This window comes from Martes martes (genome assembly GCF_963455335.1).
Source record: "Martes martes genome assembly, chromosome: 7".
Classification (NCBI taxonomy): domain Eukaryota; kingdom Metazoa; phylum Chordata; class Mammalia; order Carnivora; family Mustelidae; genus Martes; species Martes martes.
In genome coordinates, this window is record NC_137894.1 from 4656626 (window position 1) to 4681565 (window position 24940).

The window sequence follows — 24940 nt, forward strand, 5'->3', positions numbered from 1 at the left end:
ATTTGACAGAGAGATAGCACAAGTAGGCAGAGCAGCAGGCAGAGGGAGAGGGAGAAGCAGGCTCCCTGCTGTGCAGGGAGCCCAATGTGGGGCTCGATCCCAGGACCCTGGGATCATGACCTGAGCCAAAGGCAGCCACTTAATGGATAGAGCCACCCAGGTGCCCCCTACTTGTTTATTTTTGCTTGTGTGGCTTTTGCTTTGGTGTCAGATTCAAAAAATCCTCACTCAGGCCTATGTCAGGAAGCTTACTACCTATGTTTTCTTCTCTTTTATGGTTTTAGGACTTACATTCAAATCTTTCATCTGTTTTGAGTTACTTTATGTGTATGGTATAAGAAAGGATCCTGTTTCATTCTTTTGCATGCAGCTGTCCAGTTTCCCCAACACCACTTATCGATGAAACTATCCTTTCTCCATTGCATATTCTTGCCTCCTTTGTAACAAATTAATTGAATATATATGTGTGGGCTTTTTTCTGGGTTCTCTATTCTGTTTCATTGATCTATGTGTCTGCTTTTGCGCCAATACTACACTGTTTTCATTACTGTTGCTTCATAATAAATAAAGTTTAAAATCAGGGAGTGTGAAAGCTCCTTTGTTCTTTGTTCTCAAGATTGTTTTGGCTATTCAGGGCCTTTTGTGGTTCCATTCAACTTTTAGGATTGTTCTATTTCTGTGAAAAATACCATTGGAATTTTGATGGGGATTGCATTGAATCTATAGATTGCTTTGGGTGGACATTTTAACAATTTTAAATGTATGGACTTTTTAGAAAAAGATATTATTTATTTATTTGACAGACAGAGATCACAAGTAGGCAGAGAGGCAGGCAGAGAGAGGGGGTGGGGAAGCAGGCTCCCTGCTGAGCAGAGAGCCCCATGCAGGGCTCGATCCCAGGACCCTGAGATCATGACCTGAGCCGAAGGCAGAGGCTTTAACCCATTGAGCCACCCAGGCGCCCCAATGTATGGACATTTTAACAATTTTAATTCTTCCAGCGCATGAGATTGGAATATCTTTCCATTTTTGTGTGTTTCCTTCAGTTTCTCTCATCTATGTCTTAGTTTTCAGAGTACATGTCTTTCATCCCCTTGGTCACATTTATTCCTAGGCATTTTATTCTTTTTAATGCAATAGTAAATAGAATTATTTTCTTAATTTCTCTGTTAGTTTATTATTAGAGTGAAGAAACACAACAGGGGCGCCTGGGTGGCTCAGTCAGTTAAGCGTCTGCCTTTGGCTCGGCTCATGATCTCAGGGTCCTGGGATGGAGCCCCACGTCGGGCTCTCTGCTCAGCAGGGAGTCTGCTTCTCCCTCTGCCTGCCACACCCCCTGCTTGTGCTCGCTCGCTCTCTCTGACAAATAAATAAAATCTTTAAAAAAAAATAAAATAAGAAAATATTTTATTTTTAAGTAATTTCTACACCCATTGTGGATCTTGGACCTATAACCCCAAGATCAAGAGTTGGATGCTCTACCAATTAAGCCAGCCAGGTGTCCCAATAAAGATTGTATTTTTTTAAAAAGATGTGTTTGTTTGAGAGAGAGAGAGTGAGAGAGCAGGAGGCGCGGAGGGAGAGAGAGAGCATCTTAGGCAGACTCCTCACTGAGCTTGGAGCCCACTGCGGGTCTTGATCTCTGGACCCTGAGGTCAGGACCTGAGCAGAAACCAAGAGCTTAACCCACGCACCACGCAGGTCCCCCCAGTAAAGACTGTGTTTTTAATTGGCATGGTTTTTGTTGTTTAGGGAATGTTTGTTTTCAGGGAATGGAAACCCCCTTAGAATAGCTCCAGACCGAAAGGGAGATTTGGTGGGAAGGTATAGGGCCACCTGGCAGCATGGGAGCATGGGACAGGGGCAGGAACGAAACCAAGCCCACAGGGGACTACAACCAAAATCAAGAAGCTATGTGGCCTGGCCCAAGATCCAGCCCCTTTGTCCTCCCGTATCTTCTGCTGACACTGGATTCATTCTTCAGCTTGGCAAGTCTGCTTCCTTAGCTCACTCCACGGGGCCCCCATGACACCCTCAGGCCAGTGTTGATGTGACCTGTCTGTTCTCAGTGTCAAGAAGGGAGTCCCCAGAGTGCCAGGTCCGTATCACTGGGAGAGAGAATCTGACTGTGACCACTGAGTTTGAAACCTAGATTGAAAGTCCTCTCCCAGTCCAGCCATCTGCGCAGGGAAAAGCGGGCTCCTGCAGGGCACACTGGCCCCAGGGACCCACTCCAGCAGGGAGGGCATTTCTCGAAGATGAAGGATGTGGCCTGGGGAGGGACCTCAGAAGGTGTCCACAGGTGTAGCCACAAGTCTCTTGTTCGTAGGCACTTGAAAACGCTGGATCTGGGGGCGCCTGGGTGGCTGAGTGGGTTAAAGCCTCTGCCTTCGGCTCAGGTCATGATCCCGGGGTCCTGGGATCGAGCCCCGCATTGGACTCTCTGCTCGGCAGGGAGCCTGCTTCCTCCCTTCTCTCTCTCTGCCTGCCTCTCTGCCTACTTGTGATCTGTCAAATAAATAAAAACAAAAACAAAAACAAAAAAACGCTGGATCTGATAGAACATGTTAGTTCATCAGGAAGGTAACAGAGCAAAGTGGCCAAGATTTGGGATTTTGTGAGGATGACCAACCATCCTGATTTGTCCAGGCCTGAAGGACTTGCCAGGATGCAGACTTTCCATGAAAACCAGGACAGTTTTTAAGCATTTCCCAGGATAAGAGACGTTTACTGCTAAAACCAGGAAAAGTCCCAGACAAAACAGGATGTGTTTGTCCCCCTGGATTTTGGAGTTGGATCTGGTTTTGAATCCTGGCTTGGCTGCCGTAGCTGTGTGTCACCCTGGGCAAGTCACTTTACCTCTCCTACCTTAAATTCTTCCTTGTGAGATGACAGTAATAGTCCTCACCTTACAGAAGGAGATAAACTGCTGGAGAGGGCTCAAAAAATTTTTAGGCGATTGAATAATACACACAGTTAAAAAATAGAAATGAAATGAACAGGTCTCACTCCCACCTCTCCCCCTCAGGCCACAGGTCCCAGATTGCCCTCCTTAGAAGTAAGCAGTTTTGGGGGCCTGGGTGGCTCAGCCGGTTAAGTGTCTGCCTTTGGCTCAGGTCATGAACTTGGGATCTTGAGATCAAGCCCCACATCAGGCTCCCTGCTCAGTGGGGAGCCTGCTTCTCCCTCTCCCTCTGCCACCCCTCCCGTTTGTGCCTCTCTCTCTCAAATAAATATAATCTTTTTCTAAAAAAAGAAGTAAGAAGTCTTAGCAGTTTCTCATGTATCTTTACAGAGAAAGTCTGTGAATTATAGAAATAGGTATATACAGGTCTTTTTAATTCAGATGTTGGTAGGCTACAGATCCTACTCTGCTGTTTGGGTTTTTTCCTCCTGTAATCCTTAATCTTGGAAGGCATTCCACATCAGAACATTGAGCTTTTCCTCATTATTTTTAATGGCTGTGTAGTATTTCATGGGAATATCTTAATTCATGTAGCCTGTCGACTGACATTTGGGATGCCTCCCATCACTTGTTAGTGTAGGCATTATGACAAACGATGGATGCGATATTACCTTGTATATACATCTTTGTGTACTTTGTGCATTAAGGGCACACACAGAAGTGGGTCTGCCGGACAAATTCCTAGAAGTGGAAGTGCTGGCCCATTAGTTAATGTTATTAATATTATCGGTGTCTAAGAAGGCTGATGTTGGATCCACTCTCTTCCCTTCCACAGGCAGGTAGCAGCTATCCATCTGATCGTAGAGATCCATAGCTAGAGCCTTTTGTGAGTAAGAAAGCCCCGGTACTGACAACATGGAAGGTTCCAGAACACCTCAGCTACTTCTCTCCTCTCACACCCCTCCTTCCTTCCCTGTCTGCATCGGCACGTGACTTCATTCCCGCGAAATGGGTCCGTTGAGATGGTGTCTTAGCCTGGGTTCCTTAGAAAACAGAACCTGAGGCACAGTTCATATACCAGCACTAGATGGGAGCGGATATTCCCAGGGGAGCAGGAGTGCTGGGAAAGGGGGCGTGAACCCAGGAAAGAGGAAGCATAGATGTGAGAGCAGGCATCACGGTGCTGGCCACAGTTTTTGCAAGCACAGTGGCTTCCTCTGTCTCACGGGATGTTTTTGGGAAGGCGGATAAAGCTTCTCCATCTCTGAGCTTCTGGGAGTGGGGGGTGGCTGGTATGGGAGGAGGGCAGCGAGGAGGGAGAGCTGTCTGCAGGCTGCTGAAGTCTCTCATTAGTCAACGTTTGCCCCTGAGGATATCAAGTCCTTCTCTCTTAGGAGCTGAGCAGCCAGACTCCTCCAGCCATTACCGCCAACAGCCTCTGTGACCTGCGTGAGCCTGCAGGGGCCCCATCGCGTGCAGCCGAGGACTTGGGAGGGACTCCACAGCCACAGAGAACCCACATGGCAGAGTGCAGAAGCATGGATGCTGGCGTGAGGCCGGGTCCTGTTTCATGCCCTCCCATGACCTGGGGGACGGGGAGCAGCCCCAGAGCAAGTCACTGCTGGCGTTCCGGCGGGAAAACAAGGCAAGGACAGGATTCGAGTGGCACATAAAGTGAGTTTGGTACAGATGGGGACATTGCCGCAGTGCACCGATCCCGGGATGCCCATTTTATTCCCCTTCAGTGGCATCAGTGAAGTCGGGATGCATCTTACAACCGACAACACACCAGAGCTTAACCGGCAGGTTTGTTCCCTTGCTCAGTGGCCCATGGTGGCATTTTTAGATGAAATACGGTAATTTTTTAAGGCTGATGTGTGTCAACATGTCTCTTGATATCCTGGGCCCAGAAATATTCTCACAGAAGAGGGATGCCCATCTCCTTTGGGAAAGACCCATAAGAGGAAGAGCAATTAACAAATTCATAAATCAGGGACCTCGTATTTCCGTTGTTGATAATGAACATTCACTACAATTAATATGGCCATTTGTTGCTTGCAGCTATCAGTGCTTGAAAATGTTTGTCAAGGTCAAGTCCAGATTGTGAAACAAAAGTTCTTTTGTGTGTTCATAGTGCGTAATGGCTTAATGAAGCTAGAACTCCATACCTCCTTTGCTTTGACAAAAGTACAATGGCAGGATCACGCTTTTTTTTTTTTTTTTAAGATTTTTATTTATTTGAGAGAGAGTGAGAGTGAAAGAGAGACCACAGAGGGAGAGGGAGAAGCAGACTTGCTGCTGAACAGGGAGCCTGATGTGGGGCCTCCATTCTAGGACCCTGGGATCATGACCTGAGCCGAAGGCAGACACTTAACCAACTGAGCCACCCAGGCGCCCCAGGATTCTGCTCTTTTTAAAAAATTTTTTAAAATTTATTTAGAGAGAGAGCACAGGCAGGTGGAGCAGCAGAGGGAGAGGGAGAAGCAGGCTCCCCGCTGAGCAGAGAGCCCAACACAGGGCTCCATCCCAGGACCCCGGGATCATGACCATCTGCTTGAATGACTGAGGCACCCAGACTTTTTGTCTCTACAAAAAGTAGATGAGTGTTTGCCTAGGGAATGGAGAAAGAAGACATCCAGACTCACTGAAAATGAGTGATGAGTTTCTTTTGCCCCGGGGGGGGGGGGTGGTGATGGAAAGTTCTAGAATTAGATAGTCGTGATGGTTGCCCAAATTGTGAATATGCTAACCACAGAGTTGTACACTTAAAATTTTTGTATTTTATATGAATTTTATCCCCAAAACCTTTTTTAAAGAAGCCAGCATAGCACATTGCCTACAACCTTTAATCAAATATTTCTTTTGTTCCCACGGGATAGGAAAAGGAAATGCCGCTTAAATCATTGTAGTAGAAAGAAATATTATCATCTGATCTTCATTGTTCCCCAAGTAGTACGACGTAAAAATCTTGTGGCCTTACTTTAAATCATCTATGGAAGTGTAATGTCAAGTATAAGGTCCCCAGTAAATACAGTGCTGTGTTAATGCCATTAAAAGTTTAAAATGACCAAAATTTTTTTTAATTTTTTATTTTTTTATAAACATACAATGTTTTATTAGCCCCAGGGGTACAGGTTTGTGAATCACCAGGTTTACACACTTCACAGCACTCACCATAGCACATACCCTCCCCAATGTCCGTAACCCCACCACCCTCTCCCTACCCCCCTCCCAGGCCCCCCTCAGTTTGTTTTGTGACTAAAATGACCAAAATTTTAAAAGGCCTTTAAAAGTTAAAAGAAAAAAAAAAGCAGCCCCCCCCACCCCTACCCAGGGTGATTCATGTGTCTATTAACGTTTGAGAAGCACTGTTCTAAAATTTATCTCCTTGACTACAAGACTTCCATGTCTTCCTCACCCTCACTCGGAAAATTCTTCCCTTTTTTTAGAGGCATCTCCAGATGTGGCACTACCTCCCTTGTAAAGCTTGGCGCTACCACGTCCTCCAGGCAATGCCACCCCACAGGTTAGGAGGGGGCCTCTCTCCAGTTCTGGGTTGCAAGGCGTCCCTGAGCCCGAGAGCAGAGCCAATGCCCAAAGTCCCAGCCAACGTCTGTTGGGCACAGCTCTCTGCATTTCTTCGTCTGCTTTCGTAAGTAGCTGAAAAAATACTCCAGACACCAAACTGTTCCCCAGATTGCCTTCATCTCTTATTTGAAGGCACCTCTGTCCCCAAAATCTCCTATCTCCTTTAAACAAAAAAGTAAGACACCAGATGACAGTACACATAAGAACATCAAACGGAGTAGGGAAAGAAAGAATTCTCCCTTCTCCCTGGAAATATCTGAACTGTAGTTTCCGGTCAGCCAAAATTTTTTAGTACACACACACACACACACACACACAGACACACACACAAGATATGTAGCAAAATATTAAGTATTTTTTTAGTGGGTGGTAGGATTTCTCTATTTCTCTGTATTTCTAATTTTTCAAAAATGAATGCCCATGACTTACATAATCATAAAAATAAATACAAGTTTTTTGTTAGAGGGAATAAGAAACTCCCCACGGTGATGGAATATGTGATTTCAACATGCATTTTTAAATAGAGAATGTCTGTCTTGCAAAAATCAGCCTGTGAGGGTCACAAAAGCTTCCTCATACGATTCACCATACACAGAAACGTCTTTTATGAGCAATGTTGGCTTACCAGAGACAGGAAACAAGTTGGTTCCCAGATCTTAGAAGGAGGTTGTAGGGAAGCCTTCTGGAAATCTCGGGCGCTCCTCCAAATGAGAACATATCTTTACAGAAGATAAACTGTGTCTTCTCTAAGGAGGGAGTTCTTAAGGGAACTACCTCATTATCCTATCAGTTGGTGATAATCCCTGCCTGATGCTTTTTATCATGTTAGGCATTAGATGCTTTGTTTCAAATCTCTACCAAGGAGCTGAATTGGTTAATTATCCTGGAAGTGGTTCAGCTTCAAAGGGTTTCAAATAATTTTGCTGTTTGTTATTATGAGCAAGGATGAAAGTTGCTCATTTCATTTCTAATTTTATTCTCTTTTACATGAATTTTCTGAACCCTTCACAAAGAGTACATTTAAATGGGTAATTCTAAAACATAGCATTAAAAGATTAATAGGTTCATTGAGAAAGATGTAAAATACAGACAAGCAAAAGCTATTCCCGTATTTATGTATGTATACGTGTGTGTATATTCACATGCATGGATTTTTTTTTTTTCAACAGAAATAGTGCAATAGTGGGGAATTTTTCAATTTCAAGTGCCTGAACTTTACCACTCAGACTAGCTTAGGCAAGACAGGAATATTTATTGACTCATAAAACAAACTTAAGAAAAAGTCAGGGTTATTTCTGGCCTCAGTGACCAAAGGCTTAAAGTCTCTGGGGACTGCTTTCCTGCCTCGGGCTTTCTGTGAGCCCCTCACTCTCAGGCTGCAGTTCGTGGGTCAGGAAACCGGCTGCCCATCCCCACAGCCTGGCCTCTTCCCATCGTCCCCTGCAAGCAGGAAAAGGTCTTATTTTCTTTGGTTCCAGATTCAGAAGTGCTGGGGCAGGTCCCTGACAGGCTCAGCTTGAGTTCCCTGCACACTCTGTGACAGATGGTCATGGCAAGGTGGCACAGAGCTGCGACCCGCTCAGTCTGGGTCCGGTACCGACTTCCAAACCACACCCTGTGACAGAGGGAGGGTCGTGGAAGAAGACACCTGCTGTCATCGGAACCGTGGGTGGTGCTATTTTCTCCAGAAAGATCAGGTGTTCTTTTTTTGGAGAAGGCTAGTGTGCGGGTGGACAAATGACCAATATTCACCACATACAAATGGGTATTTCATCTGTTTTGCCACATGGTTTCTTAGTTGTTTTTATATTTTTCATTTTTCCACATTCTATGTTATTTCAGCGGTGATAGCATTTCATGGCAGAATGATATTCTACCAAGAAACCCAAACATGATGGCTAGAAGTGACCAAGACAAGAGGCACCCACTAAAGTTGGCAGAGCAGGGAGACAGAGGATGCCCGGGTCCCTGGTGGTGTCCCAGAGCTGCTGTCCCAGCCCTATTTTTACACTTCCTGAGACACAAGAAAAACAGCTCCTCCTCTGGCAATGCCACAGGGGTCAGGTTTCTCTTACATGGAGCCCAGTGCGGTTCCTTATGAAGGTCTTTCCAGACAGCTTTCCGCCATTAAAAGCAGGCCAGGAAATTGATTCCCAATGGGGAAGAAGCGGGAAAGTGATGCTAAGAACCCCCAGAGAGGTCGAAAGGGAAACTGACATAAAAGAAATCGCTGCCTGCTTCTTTTTTGAACTGTTAAAGGAAACTGGCACGGAGAGCATCCCCAAGTAAACATGTGGTAGTTCTAGATGAATTGAGCAGGAAGAGGGTCAGAGGTAACATCCCAAGACTTATGCTGTGGAACATGGAGGGTTCCAGAAGTCTCCAAGTGCTTCCAGTAAAAGCAAGCAGAGTAGTTGAAGTTGAGAGCCAGGAGATCTCCTAAATGGTCACCATATGGCTGAGAACCTGTGGCCAAGGCGTCTGGGCAGCAGCCCAAGCAGGTACCAGAGAGAACAGTCCTCCAGGTGTGAACAGGTCGGTGGAGATGAAATGATTCCAGAGGCTGACGTGGAAGATCTGGTGAGGTGAGGTGAGCACGAGTGGGTAACAGAAGCCAGTGGAGGTCAGCTGAGAACTGGGGCCCCTTTCCCCAGTGCCTTTCCCTTATACCCCAGTAATATCTTGGGAAAGGGTGTAAGTGGAGGAGAGACCCTTGGGGGAGAGAGACAGTTCTCAAAGGGAGTTTAAATTCTAAATTGACTAAGGTTGGGGCACCTGGGTGGCTCAGTGGGTTAAGCCTCTGCCTTCAGCTCAGGTCACAATCTCAGGGTCCTGGGATCGAGCCCCGCACCAGGCTCTCTGCTCAGCAGGGAGCCTGCTCCCCACCCCACCCCACTCCCCGATCTCTCTCTGCCTACTTGTGATCTCTGTCAAATAAACAAATAAAATCTTAAAAAAAAATTGACTTAGGTTTACCCAAATTTGACTATTTTAAACCCAAAATGGTTTTTTTAAGATTTGTTTATTTGACAGAGAGAAACACACAGTGAGAGAGGGAACACAAGCAAGGGGAGTGGGAGAGGGAGAAGCAGGCTTCCCACTGAGCAGGGAGCCCCATGCGGGACTCGATCCCAGGACCGTGGGATCATAACCAGAGCGGAAGGCAGATGCTAAACCAACTGAGCCACCCAGGGGCCCAAAAATTTTTTTAAAATTCAAAATTTAAAAAAGCCAGTTACAGCACCTACTAAAAATCTTTCTTTTCATCCTCTGCACCTGCATTGCCTTCTCTCTGGCACACCTGTAAGCACCCAACTCCTAATAGGTCATGGGCCTTACCTAAGTGGCCACCAGCAGTACCTGGCCTCTTGTCCTCTACTGGCTGTTTTTATTACGAGACCAAGCTTCTCCTCCCCTCCTTCTTCCCACACATCTGCTACTGGTGAGTAAGCCCCGAGAGAGCAAGGCTGGGGCAGAAGGAACGGAGACCACCGAGAGAAGCAACGGACAGCCGCAGCCAGGTTCAGTGACTCTCATTCCTCTCCCCTCCACACTCCTTGCTGATTGATTGAAGAGCCATGGAATCTTCCTGATGGCAGAACGTCAGAAAGAGCCCCGAGGGACCCGAGATGCCGTTGATTCTCCAGATCCTGGACTATGTTCCAGTTGTGTGAGGCCTGGTACTCCCTAGGTTTGCAGGGTGTTCCTCGCTGCTTCTGGGCTCCCATGAGATTTGTTTTCCCTATTTCTGTCTAACTAAAGTACATCCGCTAAGCAAAACCAGACATTTGTTTGTAGTGGACAGAATTCTCCCAAATACTATTGTGGTTATCTTGCAGATGACTGCAGCTATACAGCAAAAACAAATGAGACGCCCTAGCTATTTGGGGGAGGGGGGAATATTATTTGGTATTTTAGATCTTCTATGGTTTCTTTCCCCTGTTGACCTGTGAGCTTCATGGAAGCAATAGTCATACATAATTCCTGGGGGTAACCGCAGTGCCCAGAACAGTCTGGTATGTAGAACGTTCCCAGCAACTGTTTGTTGGAAGATGTTGGAAGATGCACCATATACGTTTGTTGATGGAATGGTTGAATTAGCACTGAAAGAGTCTTTACATTACTCATGAACTGGTAATTAAAAAAAAAATGTGTTTTTTTTTAAATTGATTTGAGTCAACAAACAGGATAGATAGGTGCGTTGTCTTCATTGTAAAGAAAGGCTTCTATTATTTTTTTAGGTCGGGCCCCCCCAAAGTGAACACCAGTTCTCCCATAAGACCCAGTGGCCTCCACAGTTCGGAACCCAATACACATTTCCTAGACGATCTCACACCCTCGCCAGCCTCCTCTGGCTATTAACAGGTGTGTTAACCCCTGGAACTGTGAGGCTAACGGAAGGGAGCAGAACGTCTGTTTTCTGCTAACGGCTTCTGCGTGGGGTTTCTTAATGCATAGTCTGAGTTGCCCTGGAACCGGCTGGCGGCAGACACCATGCAGGCTCTGGCGCTCGGCGACGGGGGACCTGGAAGAGGAGGATCCACAAGCCCGCGGCGGTGAGCTGCCCCGCGCTTGGCAGGGGGCGAGGTGCCCGAGCGCGGGAGACGCCGCCGTTGGTACACGGCTGTTCCGCGGCAGTCGGGCGAGGCCAGGAGGCTCCCGTTTGCAGATCCCTCGCTCGCCTCTAGAGGAGCAGTTCCCGCGGTAGGGAGAATTGGGCTTCGTACTTGCCACCGCTCGGACCCGGGTATCCCGGGACTCCGGGTCCTTTGAGGTCTAGTTCGAGACTACATTTCCCAGCAGGCCGCGCGGTGATTGAAAGCTCTGTCAGCCTATGGACGGGCGAAGCTTCTGGTCGCGGAAAATGAGGAGCCAATGGTAAGGGATCAGGGGCGGTGTTTTCCGGCGGCGGGCTGTCGAGCCTTGAGTCCCACCTGTGTCCCCACAGCCCTGTCACGAATCCCGGTCGGGTTCAGGGAGGGACCGCCTCGGCGTTGTGGGCCGGGTGTGGCTCGGCGGTGGAGGACTCTCAATTCCTGCTCCATCCCCGGCCGGGCCCCGGGGCGGTGAGTGATGCGGGGAAGGAGACCGCGGCGGTAGCCTGGGAGCTGTTGAGGGGCGTGGAGGGGACTCGCCCTCCGCCGCGACGTGGTCCCTGCCAGGTCCCCGCGCTCGCCTTTCGGAGCCAGCGGCGTTTGCTGAAGAGTGGGGAGAGGTGGCTGCGGCTTTCTGTGCCGTCGTCGGGAGAGCCCATCCTCTCGGTCAATGTTCTTTCTCCTCCGAGGTCGTCTCCGGGCTTCGGCTCAGTGCTGTGACCCTGTGACCGCGGCGCCCTGATTAGGGCCTCGAGCACTGCCCGGGGAGGGCGGGAGGGACGGGTGTCGGCCCACCCGTGCGGTCATGTCCCTATTAATAACCCAGCGAACGAACTGGTGCTGCTCACAATGGCCCTTAGTCACAGCACCTCTGTGCCCTGGGGCCTGCGGGGTCACCTGTCGAGGTGGGGGTGGGGGCAGGAGACGGGGCGAGAAATAAGGTTTCTGGGACCGTGGCTGCGAACTCTGTCCCCCTGCGTCCCCGCTGTCTCCCGCAAGTGGACCCAGCATTTGTGTTTCCGAATGGATGTAGAAGTAAAATTTATGCTCAAAACTTACTTCCTAGTGACACTATTTTAATCCAGAGAGATGAAATGTATCCCTGCGGTGTTTAGGTCCTTAAAAATTCAGTACTTTATAATGACCAGTAGCAATGTGTGGAAATGTGTAAATATTTCCGTGAAAAGTGTGAGTGTCTTCTCGTCGTACCCAGGTGCTTTGATGGGCGAGACAAAAAACCCGGCAAGAGTTAAGCTTCCTCACTCCAGCCAGTCCATCCTCCACTGAAATGCAGAATTTTTTGTAGCAGGTTCATCTGGCTGACTTGTGTTTGTTTCTATTGGAAACTCTTTAAGCCACCCCCTCCCCTAAAAAACCCCACAAAGACCCCAAAACAAAACTAAAAAAAAACCATTATATTTCTTTGTGACTCCTAATGCCTTACAACATATTGCTGAATAAATTACTGATCCATCCAGTTATCTGACCAATACCCTCCAAATAATTTTTTCTTGATACTGCTGTCAGTTTTATCAATGTGTTGATGATTGTTTTCAGGCCCCATGGGTGTGTGTGTGTGTGTGTGTGTGTGCGCACGCTTATCTTCGTTAAATTTTTACTTTATTTTACAGCCTACCCATGTCTTTTTAAATCTCATTTCTGATTCCATTAAACCTTGAAATAGAATGGTACCCCGGGTTGTTGGCTTTAGGGTTCTGCATAGTCTGTTCATTGAAGTTGACACCAAATCTACAAGCCAGGAAAAGTCAGCTGCTCCATAACTAATACAAGTAGAATGAAGCCCACAATCTCCTAGCTTGCTGAGGAAAATGTAGCTGGAGAGCTTTTCACAAATCAAGTTATCCCCACACATTCTCTTCTTTGTTTATCTTATCCATCATGGACAAGTTAATCCTCAAAAGTTCATGTTTCCAAAGACTGTGGATTCTGTAGATGTGTTTGGGAGCTCCAGGCCTCACTTCGTGATATGCGTGTTGGCTAAGGGAAGGATGAAGTAGAAACAGAACAAGAAAAGCAACCCCTCCGTGGTTGACAGAATTTACCTCATTGCTATTCTGGGTGGGGGGAGTGGGGGAGTGGGGTGGGGGGGAGTGGTTTCTTTGGGTATGCTGGGGGCCACTGGGGCTGTCCAGAGAGCTTTTGATGCATACTGAGGTCTCTTGCTTTAGGAACTGATGACTCTCAATGATGTGGCTGGGGACTTCAGGGAAGAATGGGTTACCTGGACACCGCTTAGAGAATCCTCTTCAGGGGTACCACCCAGCACAGTTAGAAGAATGGGCTTTCAAAGGGTAAGGCTGCTACTCTCCTTTAGATTTCAGACTTAGATATTGTGAGACAGTCCAGGTCCGAGCGGTCTCTAGGGATGCTGGTCTCTTAGAGCACCAGCTCCCTGAGAGTCTTTGTTGCCTCCCTTATAGAAAAAGAATAACTTCTACTTTTTTTTTTTTAAATGACTTCCATTTTTATGGCACTTTATGGCTTGCAGATATCTTTGCTATTTATTGTCTTGTTAATATCTCACCATAACTCTTTGATGTGGTTATTATTATCCCCCTCTTTCAGGTCAGGACCCTGAGACTCAAAGTTAAGTGGCAGAGGTGAGAGTCCAACCCAGGTCTTTGTGGCAAAGGGGGAGCCGTGTTTTTTCCTGTCACTTCAAAAACAGACAAAACAAACCTCCAGTGCTTTTTCTAAAATACGACAGCTACCCCTTCTCCTTGCTTTACTTCATGAGTAGTACATGCCCCTTGAAGAAAAAGAGAGACAAAATGGAAACCAAAGTCCCACTCCATCCCATGACTGAAGAGTTACTATCCTTCCAGCATGGTTCTAAGGATGTATATAATTAACAAAAGCAGAAGAAAAAAATTGGGATCATACTTGTATGTTCAGTTGTGTATCTTACTTTTTTATATAATGTATTGTGAATATATATTGACAACAATAGTTTTCTATGCATTGCTTAAAATAACTATACTTAGTAATTTATTGATTGGAATATAATAACTTCTTCCATTAGATTGAACCGTATACTTGACCATTTTTAAACCACTTTTTAGCTTGTACAATGGCAGTTTCGTGTGACTTAGTCAAATACGATTATTCCTTTGTCATGAGACAGTTAGGTCATTTCCAGATCTTCACCAGTATTGTGATGACCATCTCTTAGCTGTCTTTCTTTTTTAGGTCTTATTTATTAAAATGTACTTAGTTAGTAATTAGCTAATATATCTTTTGCACAACTTTTTAAAAAAAGTTTTATTATTATTATTATTTTGTTGTTGTTGTTGTTGTTATCTCTACCCCCAAGATGGGGCTCAAACTCGCAACTGACATTAAGAATCACATGCTCTTTCAACTGAGCCAGCCAGGCATCCCACAACTTTTTATTTTAACTTTTTTTATTTCCTTAGAATTCCCAGAATTTGGGGCACTGGGTGGCTCAGTGGGTTAAAGCCTCTGCCTTCGGCTGAGGTCATGATCTCAGGGTCCTGGGATCGAGCCCTGAATCGGGCTCTTCCTCCTCTCTCTCTGCCTGCCTCTCTGCCTACTTGAGATCTCTGTCTGTCAAATAAATAAATAAAATTAAAAAAAAAAAAGAATTCCCAGAATTAGAATTGCTGGATCAAAGAATAGAAACATTTTGTGAGGTATTTCATATTTTTGCCAAATGCCTTCCAGAAACATTGAATTATTTGTTCCTGCAAGCATTATGTAAAAGTGTCCATTTCTTTACATTTTACCTATCCTGGTAGGTATTATAATTTAAGAGACTGGGTGAAATAATTGTGACAGCGAACATTTATTGAGGACTTACACTTAATCTCCTATGAGATAGGTCTTATCATTATCTCTAGTCTACAGAGAAGACCCTGAGACACAGAGAGTTTAAGTCACTTTCCTGAGGTCACACAGCTCATAAGAGGAAGGGTTAAGATTGAAACTTCGGTGGTTTGCACTCTTTATCTCCACATTGTATGGTCTGTTTTTATTGTTTTTATTTGAATTTCTTTGGTTAATGGTAAGGTTAAAGATTTTTCACATATTTATAGTTGGTTAATGGTAAGGTTAAAGATTTTTCACATCTTTATAAAGATTTTCACATATTTATACATTTATACGTATGTGTGTGTGTCTGTGTGTGTGTATGTCTGTGTGTGAATTGCCTATTTGTATCCTTTGCCCATTTTTTTTCCTTACAAGTGTTTGTCTTTTTCTCATGCATGACTGTATCTACTGCTGTCCTTCTGGGAAAAGTTTAAAGCCCAACATTATAGTTAACTTCCCTATTCTTTCTAAGGGTGAGGTCATGGCAACATTGTTGCTGATAAAATTCTCTCTCTACATGGCTTTAGCCTTGTGCCTTCAGAGATGAATTATTGTGCTCACTCTGGACTTCCTATCACCCAAGTCTCCTTGTTTTGTTGTAGTTGTCATTGTTTTAATGGGAGGAAAGGGGCTATTTTCTCAGCCTCTTGGGGAAATCACCCTGTTTTATCACTCCATCATGGCAATCCTTTCAATGAGACAAAACACACATTAGCTTAGCATCTCCCTGGGCTTTCTCCTCTGCTTAGGGAAGGAGAAGGGCTTGCCTTTTTGGTCAAGCATTGTGTGGTTGGCTCAGATTAATATCCTACATTCACCTTCCTTTATAGACTTGCCGGTACAGGTGTAATCTCCCAGCTGGAGCAGAAGGAAGAGCCGTGGGTGCTACCACTCCAAAACTTTGAGGCAAGGAAGATCGTAAGGGAAAGTCACCCGGGTGAGATGTGGATATGACCCCGTGGGAGGAAATCTAGCATTTCAGCCTTGGTTTCTTGTTTTTGTTGTTGTTGTTGTTGTTTAAGATTTTGTTTTTATTTATTTGAAAGAGAGAGAGAGCATGGGAGATGGGGAGGGGCAGGGGTAGAGGGGGAAGCAGACTCCCCGCTGAGCAGAGAGCCTGATCCAGGGCTCGATCCCAGGACTCTGGGCTCATGACCTGAGCCAAAGGCAGACGCTTAACTGACTGAGCCACCTGGGCGCCCTCAGCCCTTGTTTAGATGAAGAATTTGGAATGCTGCCATAGACTTTTGTTCTCCCTATTAGAAGTTTAAATTTGACTTCTTGGGCAATCAGTAATTGACCAAATAAAGTCTTCATTTTATTTTTTTAAAGTAAACTTTATATGCCCAACATGGGGCTCGAACTCATAACCCCAAGATCAAGAGTCATGTGCTCTTTCCAACTGAGCCAGCCAGGTGCCCTTGAAGTCTTCATTTATTTATTTTTTGTTTGTTTGTTTTTAAAGATTTGTTTTAGAGAGAGAGAAAGTGTGTGCAGGTGGGAGGAGGGGCAGGAGGAGAGGGAGAGAGAGAATCCTCAAGCAGACTCCCTGATAAGTATAGATCCCCAAATGTAGCTCGATCTCAGGACCCAGAGATCCTGATCGGAGCCAGAATCAAGAGCTGGATGCTTAACTGACTGAGCCACCCAGGCGCCCCTCAAGATTCATCTTTTCTTTTTTTTTTTTTTTAAGATTTTATTTATTTATTTGACAGAGAGAGAGAGCAAATGAGCATGAGCCAGTGGGGAGGCACAAGGAGAGGGAGAAGCAGACTCTTTGCTGAGCAGGGAGCCCGATGCAGGGCTCAATCCAGGAGCCCTGTGATCATGACCTGAGCTAAAGGCAGATGCTTAACCGGCTGAGCCACCCACGGTATCCCCCAAGATTCATCTTAAAAAGGGTTTAGGAATTTATGTTTTCTGTAAGCTTAATGAACTTCAGTAAACTTTTCACAAGTGAGAGGTGCCTGGCTGACTCAGTGGAGTGTGCAACTCTTGATCTCTGGGTTGTGAGTTTGAGCCCCACATTGGGTGTAGCGATTACTTAAAAATAAAATCTTTATAAAATTAAAAAAAAAAAACTTTTCCCAAAGTGAAAACTTTACACAAAGTCAAATTCAGTGTAGACTGTTGCCAAAGCGCTGATCTCAGTCTTCCTTACTGCCTTCTCATGCTTTGTCCCGATAACTGGTTAACTTTGTTCCCCGTTACTTTCGTTCATTTTTCAGACTTTGAGAATCAGGTGACAAAACTCAATCAGGACATTTCAGAAATAGCAGAACGATGTGGAACATCCTCCGAAAGGGCCAAGAAAGATATTTCTCATCCTCCTAGATGGGGAGGAAACTGGGAGAGGGACCTTGAATTCAAAGGGCAACATGGACCCCTGCCAGGAGAGGGCCAGCCGGAGCCCCTTCCGCAGGAGAAGGGTTTAAACAAGCTGCTGGACGGGTATGTGGGGAAGAAGCCTGTGTGCGCGCAATGTGGAAAGAGCTTCAACCAGAGCTCCTATCTCATTAGACACCTGAGAACCCATACTGGTGAGAGGCCTTATAAGTGCATCGAGTGTGGGAAGGGCTTCAAACAGAGTTCAGACCTTGTCACGCATCGCAGAACACACACCGGAGAGAAACCCTACCAGTGCAGCGGGTGTGAGAAGAAATTCAGCGACAGCTCTACGCTCATCAAACACCAGAGAACCCACACAGGTGAGAGACCGTATGAATGCCCCGAGTGTGGAAAGACCTTTGGGCGGAAGCCACACCTCATAATGCACCAAAGAACCCACACAGGAGAGAAGCCCTACACGTGTCTTGAATGCCATAAAAGCTTTAGTCGGAGCTCGAACTTCATCACCCATCAGAGGACCCACACGGGAGTGAAGCCGTATAGGTGTGCTGATTGTGGGGAAAGTTTTAGCCAGAGCTCAGATTTGGTTAAACACCAACGAACCCACACAGGGGAACGGCCCTTTAAGTGCCCAGAGTGTGGGAAGGGCTTTAGAGATAGTTCTCATTTTGTAGCACACATGAGTACTCACTCAGGAGAAAGGCCTTTCAGCTGTCCTGACTGCCACAAAAGTTTCAGTCAGAGCTCACACCTGGTCACGCACCAGAGGACACACACAGGGGAGAGGCCGTTCAAGTGTGACAGCTGTGGGAAGGGATTCGCCGACAGCTCTGCCCTCATAAAGCACCAACGGATCCACACGGGGGAAAGACCCTACAAATGTGGTGAGTGTGGGAAGAGCTTCAACCAGAGCTCCCATTTCATTACCCATCAACGAATCCACTTAGGAGACAGACCCTATCACTGTCCCGAGTGTGGCAAAACCTTCAATCAGCGTTCCCATTTTCTCACACACCAGAGAACACATACGGGAGAAAAACCTTTCCACTGTAATAGATGTGACAAGAGCTTCCGTCAGAAAGCACATCTCCTGTGCCATCAAAATACCCATTTGATCTAGGAAATGGTTTGTAGTGGTTCTTCTGCCCCTTGCCAGATTTTCATTTCTGCTGCCTCCGGGTGCTCCATGTAGAGAAAGCCTAAACATGGACATCAGTGGCTCAAGCTGGGCCTTTTCCTACACTTTAATGGTGAGGATAAACCCATAGGCCGCAAATAATGTTTTGAATACAAAAGGCATTCCTTCAGTGTTTTTAACTGACCTTCTGGAAACGTGAGTTTGGTGGTTGATGCTTGATTACTGAAAGAGGAGTGAGATATGTGGGGCCACACTATCACTATTAGTGATTAATATTTGAGCTCTTCTTATAAGCCTTTAATACTAAATAATACCGGGCCCTTAAAAAGTCCTCAATACCTTTATTAGCCTTATGAGTCACTAAGGAATTCATTAGCACAGCCCTACAAGGCCAGAACTCGCAAGCAATGAGATTGCAACTAGAGGATTTGGGTCATGAACACAAAGATTTAATAAAGCAGAAAACACTTTCCCTATCCAGTGCCATGCAGACGTTAGTCACCAGATGTCTCATCGCCGTGACAAGGCAGAATTCTCCGAGAGGATGTTTGTGGTCCTGTGACTTCAAGGCTGAAAAAATTTCAGAAGCTCTTTGTACAGCAGGGTATGAGGTGCTCCCACTGGAGGTTTTCTGCCATCTGAGGCATAGAAAATACCCCACGATCAACAAGCCAGAGGAGGCTGGGAGAGGACTATAAAACTATGGAAGCAAAATCGCTGAGACACTAAATATTACAAGGATCCTTCCCGGCATTTAGCTGAAGGAAACAGCTCCTGTTTTCTAATCACCTGGTGCGTTGGCCCTGTAGTTTTAAGTTAATGCAAGTCTGATTTTTTTTAGAGCCAATCATTTTATGCACTAGCACATTCCTATATTTAGCAGACATAAATTGAGAGAAGGCAGTGTGTTGGAAAGAACACTGACTGCATTGAGAAGGTGAGGTGTTTGAGCGCTGGCCCTGACATTTAATTTGGCCGGACTTTACCCCCTCTCAGCCTCTACCTTACCTACCTCACAAGGTTGTTGTGAGGATCTAATGTGCGTGCACACACACACAAGCACTTTGTTGTTAAATTATAAAGTCATGATGTCTGTAAAGTGCAGTTTTCTAGTATTGTTGGAAATGTCTTTCCTCCAAGGAACTATGGCTAATATTTCTCCAGGTGCCCCCTTTTCTCTCATAATAACAGATTTCTTTCTTTACCTGTTGAAAACCTAAGGCCCAAAATCGCCAAACGACACATTGTGCATCACACAGGGGACAGAAGAGCCAACATTTGGCAGCAGGACCCCTCTACAACAGCACAGAACGGAGCAGTTCTGTGTCTCGGAAGTGAGACACTCCGTGTAGGACTGGATGCCCCAGATTATAAGCATCAACCCATTTTGAATTTGGAAATGATGGAGGGATGTGGCCCAAGTTCCAGGGAGCTTTACGGGATCCCGTGCTGGAGAGTGGGAAGGGGAAAGGCCGATGCGGGTGCTTAAGGAGGGAGCTGGGTGTGTCACACTCGGACAGAAAAGTGATCTGAAGGTGTTCTTCCATGCCTTCCTGTGGCATTACAGACTAAATTATTACGTGAGCCTTTTAACAAGAGTTCATTCTCTTTCATTATATGGAATCCTGTCCGAGAGCTGTAACCCAGCGGGATAAAACTCAGCTGATAACCTCAGCTCTTTCTTTGAAAGAGTAATCAGATTTTAAAAATCTGCTTAACCCAGTGCAGTGGTCCTCAAAACTTGAGCCCAGACCCGTAGCATTAGTGTCACCTGCAAACTTGCTAGAAATGCACATTCTAAGTTCCCACCCCAGAGCTGCTGAATCAGAAGCTAGGGGTGGGGCTCCGCAGTACGTGTTTTAATAAGCCCTCCGGGCGAGGTGACGTATGCTCTAATTTTGAGAACCGCTGCTGTAAAAGGTGTCTCTTCTATTAAACACAGCCGCAATACTATTATTACTCTTGAAAAAAAAATGAGCACTGATTCACAGTATCATCAAATATTTCAGTCAACGTTCACATGTCCCTGGTTATCTTACGTTTTTTTGCTTTTGTCATTTTTAGTTTGTTTGAATCAAAATCCAAATAAGGTCTCCATATCCATCTGTTGGTATGTTCTTTACATGTCTTGATCTGCTCTCCTCTGCCTCTGTCTCTGTTCTTATAACTTATTTGTTGAGGAAACCTGGTTGTCCTGTAGTGTTCCCCCAGCTCTGTGTTCGTCCACTTCCATCCTCTGGGGTCTTTTAACATGATCCTGTATCCTCAGTTTCCCCGTCTTTTTTAAAAAAAATATTTTATTTCTTTAAAGTAATCTCCACACCCAACATGGGGCTCAAACTCACAACCCCAAGATCAAGAGCCAAGAGGCGTGTGCCCCCCCGACTGAGCCTGCCGGCACCCCTCCTCTGCTGTCCTAATATTGGTATTTGGATGTGTAGACATGGTCAGATTCAGATTCCGAGAGGTAAGAATACTCCATGGTGATCTCGTGTCCTTCTACCAGGAAGTACATAGTGTGATTTTATCTCATGATGGTAGCCCTCATGCCATTTGGGTTTGCCAAATGGTGATGTTTTATTTCCATAATTTATTCCTTCTTCATTTATTAGCTGAAATACTTCTATAAGGAGAACTCCCTCTTCTCAATTCTTCGATTTCCCCAAACTACAGTTTATATAGGAACAGCACACTAGGTGGGTGGTGGTGGTGGTTGTTTTTAAGATTTATTTATTTATTTATTTATTTATTTATTTATTTATTTATTTGAGAGAGATAGGGAGTGAGCAGAGGGAGACAAGAGGACTCCCCACTGAGTGGGGAGCCCAACATGGGGCTCAAACCCAGGATCATGACCTGAGCCCAAATCAAGAGTCAGACACTTAGGGGTGCCTGGGTGGCTCAGTTGGTTAAGCATCTGCCTTCGGCTCAGTTCATGAGCCTGGGGTCCTGGGTTCGAGTCCTGGGATCAAGCCTCATGTTGGGACTCCCTGCTCAGTGGGGAGTCTGCTGCTTCCTCACCCTCTTCCCCTCCCCCTGCTCATGCTCTCTCCCTCTCTCCCTCTCTCTCAATCAAATAAAATCTTCAAAAAAACAAAAGTCAGACACTTAGCCAACGGAGCCAGCTAAGTACCCCCACCCTAGCTGTTTTACTGGAATTCCCTCAGTTTTGAAATATTACTGCCTGGATTTCAGCCCCATGCCTTAGATTTCTGAGCCCCGCCCCCTGAGAGACTGCTTCTGGACATTTATAACTGCATAAATCTCACAACTTTTCTGATGTACTCCCTTGTTTTTCTCCTGCCTTACACCCCTCCAGTTTGTCCGGTTCTGCCATCAAACTGTGTGTGAAAGAGTTCAGTAAGTACTTGAGTGATTCCTTAGTCAGGGATGGACTCCAACTTGCCAATTCATACTTGCCAGGACTGTCCTGCCTGAGGCAGGAGAAGAAGCCACGTCCCTATTAGCAGGGAATGATTCTGCCTCCTTTTCAGGATAATATGAGAGTATACCGTCTTCATCTCTTTTATCTGCCTAGGTATTGTTCTAAACCAAATACGATCCATATGGTGTTTTTTTAAAGATTTTATTTGTTTATTTGACAGACAGAGATCACAAGTAGGCAGAGAGGCAGGCAGAGAGAGGAGGGAAGCAAGCGCCCTGCTGAGCAGAGAGCCCGATGCGGGGCTCGATCCCAGGATCCTGGGATCATGACCTGAGCTGAAGGCAGAGGCTTAACCTCCTGAGCCACTCAGGTGCCCCTACAATCCGTATGTTAAACAACAGCAATCATTTGTATGATTTGTAAACATCAGTTGAGAAGGTAAGGGATAAGCCTGATGGGCAGAAGTAAGGGATAATTTATGTGAAATCCAGGAGTACCATCTCCCCAGGGGTAGAGTGTTTTGTCCAGGGGTGGGATGTAGAATGAGAAAGTACAGAGCTGAGTACGATATCCCACAGAAGTGGCATTCTGAGAATTTTGCCCTGGGCTAACAGGAGATGTCTTGAAAGGATATTCCACAAGAAGGAGGCAACTAGGATGCTTGGGTGGCACAGTCCGTTAAGCCTCCAACTCTTTTTTTTTTTTTTTTGAAGATTTTATTTATTTATTTATTTGACAGAGAGATCACAAGTAGGGAGAGAGGCAGGTGCAGGGGGGCCGGGGTGGGGGCAGGGGAAGCAGGCCCCCCGCTGAGCAGAGATTCCCAATGCAGTGCTCGATCCCAGGACCCTGAGATCGTGACCTGAGCCAAAGGCAGAGGCTCAACCCATGGAGCCACCCAGGCGCCCCGAGCCTCCAACTCTTGATTTTGCTCAGGTCTTGATCTCAGGGTTGTGGGACTGAGCCCCATGTGGGGGTCCACACGCAGAGGGGAGTTTGCTTGCTCTCAATCTAGGATAAATGGATACATCTTAAAAAAAAAAAAAAAGAAGAAGAAGAAGGAGCCAATTAAGGACTTGGAGGGACATAAAAGCAGCATTATTAAAGACCAGCAGCATAACCCTACATGCAGCGAGGAGTGTGGCGTGTGCTCACTGTCTGCAAGGGACTCGACATTTAGGAGACGGGATGTGGAAGCGGCACAGAACCAGCGGTCAGGAGACCCCGTGTCTGGCTTTGATGCGGTTATATACTAGCTGACTGTCCTTGGACAGGTCAGTCGATCCCCCGAGGCTTCAGTCTATCTGTTAAATCAGAAAAAGATCCTGCTGGCTGTAGCACTTCATGCCACTGGGGCTCTCGCCCTCCCCAGTACTATCTGCTGGGCGCAGGCTCATCCGCACAGTTGTCTCGTGCTCCGGGAGGATAAAGCAAGCAGCCCCTGGCCTGGGTCCCTCTCCATCTCCCACTCAGCCCTCTCCAGGTCTCGGAAGAGAGGCAGAACCTCATCTCGGGGGGCACCTGGCTGGCTTGGTCAGTAGAGCACATGACTCTTGATCTCAGGGTCGTGAGTTCCAGACGTTGGGCAGAGAGCAAGCAATCCCCCCCCCACACACCTCATTGCTGCCAGTAATTAGCACATGATCTGCAAACTAAAGACCTCTCCAGACTCCAGCCCCTCCTATCCTTAGCTCCTAACAGTGTTTAACAGACACAGGTCACTGACTTGCCATATACTGAGTCTTTCTCTATTACCTTGTTTTTGAGGTTGTGTATCTACAAGTGTGTCTGGCCTGTAAGATGTGAGCTCTGGAGGGGCAATGTGTGACTTGTTTTGTGGCTCTGTCTCACACACACACACACACACACACACACACACAAGCAGGAATATTTATTTATTTATTTAAAAATATTTTATTTACTTATTTGACAGAGATCACAAGCGGGCAGAGAGGCAGGCAGAGAGAGAGGAGGAACCAGGATTCTTGCGGAGCAGAGAGCCTGATGTGGGGCTTGATCCCAGGACACTGGGATCATGACCTGAGCTGAAAGCAGAGGCTTAACCCACTGAGCCACCCAGGCTCCCCAAGAAGGAATATTTAAATACTAGTGGTGAGGGTTGAGGTAGCTACCTTTCCCTGTTTTCCCTTTGTTTCTAGCCTATGCCTGGGCCATTGGCGTCCACATTTCCTCTCTCTGTCACTTCAAAATCCTCATCCTCACCAAGCTCTAACGATTTTACTTCGTTGATTGCTCTCAAACCTGTGTCAGACCTCCATCCCCACTGCCACTCCCCAGCTCCAAACAAACACCATATTTTCTGAGTTCCTGCCCTCATCTCCTAACTGATCTCCCTGATTTTGTTTTGGCTCTAATTCCTTCTCATAGAAACCAAAGTAATCATTTAAAATCTTAAATCGAGTCACGTCACATCACCTGTCTGCAACTTCCCATTGCTTTTAGGATAAAAACCCAAATCTTCAACCAGACCTACAAGGCTCCCCTGGCCTAACACTCCCGCCCCGCCCCCACAGCCTCCTCTGAAATCACCTTTCTTCTCACATTCCCTCCATTCCTTGATCACACCAAGCTTGTACACACCTTAGGGCCTTGGTCCTAACAGACCCCTCGCCCCAGAATATTCCTTGCCCACATCTTTGCTTAGGTTCCTCTTTGCCAACCAGCTTTCAGCCTGAAATTCACCTCCTTGCAGAGACTTTGCCTGACTGTCCCCACCTAAGTCAGTCCTCGTCTCCCTGTACTCACTATCCCATTACCCTCTCTTATAGTCATCAAAATCCATACACCTGTCTGATAGCTTCTTGTTTATCGCTTGTTTGGGTAAGCTCCATGAGAGGAGGGAGGCACTTCTCTTGTCTACCGTTCTCTTCCCGACCCCTAAATAGTGTCTGACATGTAGCCGGTGGTCAGTGAGCGCTCCCTGGATGGGTTAATGGACACGTGCTCACAGGCAAGGAACTTACTGTGTTGGAAAAGTAGCAGTGTGAGACGAAGCTGGACAGGTGAGCGAGGGTCTCCCCAAGAAAGCTCTTAGCTGCCAAACTGAGGATTTCAGACACTATACTCTGGGGCAGGGCGTGTTGCTGATGGTCTGATAGAGGCCGGGC

At 46.3% G+C, this 24940-nt stretch overlaps 1 protein-coding gene across 1 annotated transcript; it reads left to right on the top strand.

Moving 5' to 3' along the window:
* The first annotated feature begins 11461 nt into the window (after positions 1-11461).
* Positions 11462-19530, top strand: ZNF774 (zinc finger protein 774). The gene is made up of 4 exons (XM_080808619.1): positions 11462-11559; positions 13278-13400; positions 15771-15877; positions 17169-19530. Exons 2-4 carry the CDS (start codon positions 13294-13296, stop codon positions 18407-18409), a joined length of 1455 nt encoding a protein of 484 aa, XP_080664745.1. The 5' UTR covers positions 11462-11559; positions 13278-13293; the 3' UTR covers positions 18410-19530.
* Positions 19531-24940: the final 5410 nt, after the last annotated feature.